Raw genomic sequence first — 6,000 nt, forward strand, 5'->3', positions numbered from 1 at the left:
ATCATCACATCATGCATTGAGGAAAATAGCGAGAAACGGGGGCCCTGCGGACAGCCAGGCGTCATCAACCACCTGGGGACCTATTCGCCGAGTATGCTGCCGAAAGCCTTGCGGAAACTTCCCGATGAAGCGTGTCCGATAGATTGTCAAACTTCCAGGCAGCTGGGCAACTGGGGCCGGGGAAGCTCAGGCCTTGGGCCTAGCCAAGTTGCAACGGGCATGTCTGGGTCTCTGGGATGTTTGTTGGACCAGCGCTCCCAGTGCCAGCGCCCCGGAAATGTCTCGTGGAGTGGGGACCCACGAGGGTTGCAATCGAGACTGATGGGCTGCCGTTCTGGGGTCTCTCGCACAAGTCGGAGAGCCCGTCTGCTCTACTGTCATCGATTGGCCTCATCAATCAGGTTGATGAAAACGAGGGGTGAGGGTGTGACCAGGAAGAGGTGAAGATGACGGGCAAACTAGGTGCAGTTGACGGCTACCGGCCACACTGGGTAGGTAGTGCCTGCTTGCTTGCCCGCTGCCAACCTGTGCGTACCTAGGCAGGCACGAATACCTTGATAACCTGGAAGTCGTGCGAGTGCGACTGCCTGTACATACCTTAACTAGGGGCCGTAGAGGTCCCTCGGATGGGAAAGTACCCCTGGCTTCAAGATGCCCCCGGATGGAAAGCCCCTGACCACATTAGTGGCTCAGGCACAAGCCCACACATGCTGCAGGCACAGAAGCTTCCATGAGAAGGTGCCCCGACAAGCCACTGCACCAGGTGCAGCGGTTACAGACTGGAGACTGGAGACTGGAAACTGCAGACTGCAGACTGCCTGCAGGACTGCAGCTGTCCCTGCCCGCCATTTCTCTTTTTGTGTTTTTCCTTTCCCTTGCGGTCTGCCAGGCGGGTTTTGCTTTTCTATTGCTCCCTCACCCTTCCGCCTTTTTGGTTTCAGCGGCGGGTGACAAGAGACGGATCGCATCTCTTGTTGTCTCCCAGGCTCCCAGCTCCCGTCTCTTTGACTCTCTGGTGACTGGTCCCGGCAGAGCTTGCTGGTCGAGACTGGGGTGCTTGGCCGCCCTTGGCCCCTTGGCCCCCCTGCTTGGTGCCGGTCTTCAGGGGACCTCAATCTTCCGTTGGATCCCTGGTCCTCTTGATATTAACCCCTCTGCGCCAGGAGTCCCAGGAGTCCCAGGACCTGGTTGGCCGTTGCTAAACTCCCCCACAGACAGAGGAAACGGACGAGAGCTCGCACCAAACGTTTTGCAACCGCTGCGCCCACTCGCTCCATTCATTGTTGGACTTGCTGGATATTTTTTACCCTCTGCAGCCGGCGCCCTCTGCAGACATTTTCCACGCCGTCGAGCTCCTTCTGCCTACTACCTCGGAGCACCCGAGAGCTTGATCCATATGAGGCTCTCTCTACTCGTACCTCCTGTTGTCTCTTGCTCATCCTAGTACGGAGTACCGCCGCGTAGGTGAACCCGGCTCGTTACCACATCTGCAACTTGCCCCCACCAGCTCCGTCCCAACGTTGGATCGACCATTCCGTCCCTCGTCCGTCCCGACTCGTCTTCGGTAAACAGGCCACGCCTGCTGCAAAGGGGTCTGCCTGCATTTCCCGCGTCGCTTCTCCTCCCTCTCTGCAGCTCGTTGCACTCTGCGGTGCCGCAATAAAAGAGCTCAATCGCCAGCTCTCTGTCCAGCTCCACGCCAACCCTGTTTGACGGCTTACATACGTACACCTCGCATCAACAAGGTCCTCACCCACGACATCCCTTGACCGACTGATATCTGTGCCCGACATACCCACTCTACACACTACTACCGGCTTAGTTCAGCAAGCTTTATTTACAACATACTATTAGTATTAGTGCTAATAGCTGCCGTCGCTGCCGTCACCGCATCGCATGCCCAAATCGACGAACGAGGTCCCCATCGGCAAAAGCTGCTGCCGCATGACGCAGGCAACGCCGGCACCGCTCGCCTTGTCGCTCAATTGACTTTCAGAGCCTTACCTATCCATTCGCCTTTGCTCCCTCCTCGCAACACTTCTATACCGCGTCAAAGAGGCGGCGTAACACCTTTTCTTCAGCTTCCCCAGGATTGCTACTCTCCAACCCCCTCTGTGAGTGCCCCTCACCCCATTTCTGCCTCGCTGGCCGGTGATCCGCACGAGCCCATTTGTACCCTGAGACAGAAAAAAAAACGGCGACTGATGGAACCAGTGAACCCGGCAACCCAACTCACAGCATCAACCCAATGCCGCCACGAAATTACCGGTTCCAACCCAGGTGAGCCTCTGCTTTATTTGCATTTGGGCCCCTAGCTCTCAAAACTCGGCTCAACCCACTACCCTGTCGCATGGCTAACGACTTTTGCAGTCGCGAGTTCAATGTCGTGGTACTGGGAGCAGGTTGGTTGACTTCATGACTACTACCCAATCGACCGACCAGCTGATCGGCCATTCCATCGCAGGTGGTGTTGGCAAGAGTTGCCTAACTGGTGAGTCCGTCCGTTCGCGCTTGGCTTGGAGACCCTACCGCGGAGCGCTCATGCTGGAATAGCCCAATTCGTTCACAATGAGTGGATTGAGAGCTATGATCCCACCATAGAGGACTCGTACCGCACCCAGCTGCAGGTCGATGTAAGTGGACGCTATCCCGCCCAGCCACTCCGGCTCTGGCCACTCTTGCGGAGCCGGACACTGACCCAAGACATGCAGGGCCGCCAAGTTGTACTCGAGATGTAAGTCCCAACGTCGGTGACCATTACAACGCCAGGTTGATGACTAACGGCGCCCAAAGTCTTGATACTGCGGGAACAGAGCAGTTTGGTATGTCCGGTCAGCATGTATTCAAAGCTTACCCCAAAGCATACTGACAAATCCTCAGTGGCCATGAGAGATCTTTACATGAAAACTGGCCAGGGTTTCCTTTTGGTCTTTAGCATCACGTCATCATCATCACTCGACGAGCTTGCCAACTTGCGCGACGAAATCATCCGCATCAAGGATGATGAAAATGTCCCGATCGTTATCGTGGGCAACAAGGCTGACCTTGAGGAGAATCGCGCTGTCCGCAGAGCTAAGGGCTTCTCCATCTCACAACGTTGGGAAGCTCCCTATTATGAGTCCAGCGCTCGGACAAGGAGTAAGGCATTGAATTGGAGGTACAAGGTTACGCAGGTGTACTGACGTGTCGTAGCCAACGTGGACGAAGTGTTCATTGATCTCTGCCGCCAAATGCTCCGCAAGGACGACGATTACGGATACGTCGATGACGCTGACAATTACAAGCAGGACGGCTTGGGGTTAAAGACTAGGAAGTCCGGGCGACCAAGGCTTCGTGATCGTAAGCGCGTTTGTGTCATTCTATGATTTTGATTTGGCAATATGACCTTAACTCCGGCTTTGTCTTACGGATAATGGTTGTATTTTGATACCGCAAAAGTTGTTTGGATCTGGTATTAGCAGACGATTTGACTTATCTACAGCATCGGACCTCGCGGTCCATGGATATCACCAGCGATTAGATCATGACGGTTTGGGCAATTTGCCTCCGAAGGAGATGGGCTGTCCAGAAGTATCAAAAGATGAACACATCGTATGTGAAGGGGATAAGTCCTGGACGATTCAGAGTTTTCCCGCTATTTGGAGAGTGGAAGACGAAATGAGAACATGAGTTTTAAGACATTACCCATGACGCATAGAAACGTCCAAAGACCAACCAGCAGAATTTTGTGGTGTTGCAGGCTGTTTTAGACAGGGCCAAAAGAATATCTGGCCTTCAGAGACAGCTCTTCTTTCTACGGGCAATGCTGGTCTTAAGTGGTTGGAACAGTATGGAAACCCAATGGCCGGTTATATTTCCTGTTGCGGCCAATCTCAACCCGGGACTGGCAATGTGGTCGGCCGAAGTTGTCGGCCGAAGCTGTCTGCCGAACCCGCCGGCCGTTTCTCTTATGTTCCTTGATGTTGGAAGTGCCCTATTGAGTGAGGTCAAGGGTTGTCCACTGCTAGTATCTCAAAGGCAACTAATTCGTGATCGCAACTTACAGAACTATCAGCGATAACGATGCGCTCCGGAAAGACTAAGTGCCCGAGAATAAATACATATCCTCCTCACAAAAGCGCCCCAGGATACTCTCCCATGATATATTGAGGCCACTGTGTCATAAATGGCGAGCCTCTTGCGGCCATCCTTGGAATATTTACCATGACTACTGACTACTGCGTGGTACTAGTAGTATTAGCCAGCAATCGCATCAGGCCTATAAATTTTTTAGGAATACAAAGCTAATTGACAATCCAATACGGGTAAATGGCAAGATCTGTAGGAGCAGTTGTGGTTTTGTAGGTATATCCTTGGGAGGAATGCCATATGGTAAGCATATAATAGAGCAGCTTCCATCGTGAAGATCAATAAGAACAAATGAGTGCCTCAATTCTAACTTCATGTTGGAACGGTGCTCACACGACTATTTGTGGCACAGTTATATCGCCTACCTAAGGAGAGCTCACCCAACACTCTCCGTGTGCCGAGGAATGTCATGCTTGATACATGCAAGGCCGCGTCGACAAAGCGGGCCTGGGGCCGAGACCGTTCTCCTGCCGTCGGCAGGGCAAATCGGCAGCCAAGACGCGCGAGGCGATCGCCGCGCCTTCCCATCCTGCATTGGCGGCACGGGCGAAGTGCTGGACGGCTGGGGGCAAGGTGACCATAATTGGCCTGCAAAGGGAAAGAATATGCCCATGGACAGTCATCGCCCACGATGCTACTCGTTGCCCTCTGACGTTGGGTATAAGTTGCCCGACATCATAGTAATAAATCCTTGGTCCGATCCAGTCATATCCTTCGACGACTTATGCCAAGCCTGGTGTCAGCTGTATTGGGGTGTGGGAGGGGGCTATGTGTGTTGAAGATGAGTCGACGACAAAGGAGACAAGTTGTTGGGAGGTTAGGTAGGCGTCCATGTTGAACAGGGATAGATGCTCTTGCATGAAACTAGAGGGGCTCAAAGCCTCAAACCGAGGGTTCAAAGACGGGGAAATGGTGCCTCAACCAACTCATAGCTCCCGAGTCGATGTGACAGTTGTGGCCGCACGGAGGAGCTGTCGCCCAATCATCTGATCGGCCTAGGCTGATCAAAGAGTTGTCTCAGCGAACGTAAAAGAAGGGTCGGAGGTGGGGTTGGATCGTAGGAAAAGAATAAGTTGGGAGAGCATGTCATCATCTCTTCTGTTCGGAGAGATTTGACGATGGAGGAGCGTTGGGTGATCGTCGATCGGTCGCGTGGGTTATCAGCTTTTTTTCGACTTTCAGGGATGGCTGGCTGGTGGGACGGCGGGATCTGACACGGTGTGGGCGTTGTGCAACACCAAATCCATCAGTCGCTACCGAGAAATCAGTCAATCCAACCCCCATGATCCATCGTGGTCGGTGTGGTCGGTATGGGTGTGCGACCTGGGGCAACACAGAGGGAGGAGACATGACGGGGAAGAAAGCCGGGTGTCTGGTGGTGGAGGAGTTGAGGCCGCCCAAGGAGCTCTTTCCCGGAACTTGCTGACCGGTAATATAGCTGCCTGTCTTGCCCCCCTCCTACCATGCTGATCTTATAGGATCACTAACATGGACAACCCGATTTTTCTTTCCTCATCGCAGAGTCATAGCGCATTTTCGACCAATCTCTGCCATCGCTTATTAATATTGTACAGGATCTCGTGATTCTTCATGTCTGCCGTGTTCCCTGTTCTTACCTAGCGGAAGAGACTCATTGTTGTAGTAGAGGCAATCCCGGGCCCAGTCAATCCACCAACCTCTTTGGAGCCTCGAGGCAGAGTTCAGAGGGCGAATGAGGAGGCGAGAATAGATGGTGTAGGGCACACATACAGCCTTGACATGGTCACCCGGTTGTTCAAAAGATCAAAAAAAGGTTGATGTCAATATCGGTGCGGCTCCTCCGATCACCATCACCAGCATCGTCTTCCATATCCTGCGAGATGCGGTACTAGT

The 6,000-nt window shown here is 53.4% G+C and overlaps 1 protein-coding gene across 1 annotated transcript; it reads left to right on the top strand.

Moving 5' to 3' along the window:
• Positions 1-2,350: 2,350 nt before the first annotated feature.
• On the top strand, positions 2,351-3,365 carry RSR1 (P-loop containing nucleoside triphosphate hydrolase protein; the record flags this gene model as incomplete). Its single annotated transcript, XM_083194786.1, has 7 exons — positions 2,351-2,402; positions 2,465-2,491; positions 2,554-2,633; positions 2,712-2,734; positions 2,794-2,822; positions 2,881-3,096; positions 3,193-3,365. 7 exons carry the CDS (start codon positions 2,351-2,353, stop codon positions 3,363-3,365), a joined length of 600 nt encoding a protein of 199 aa, XP_083049699.1.
• Positions 3,366-6,000: the final 2,635 nt, after the last annotated feature.

This window comes from Amphichorda felina, assembly GCF_050947745.1.
Source record: "Amphichorda felina strain 45539 chromosome Unknown scaffold_5, whole genome shotgun sequence".
Classification (NCBI taxonomy): Eukaryota; Fungi; Ascomycota; class Sordariomycetes; order Hypocreales; family Bionectriaceae; genus Amphichorda; species Amphichorda felina.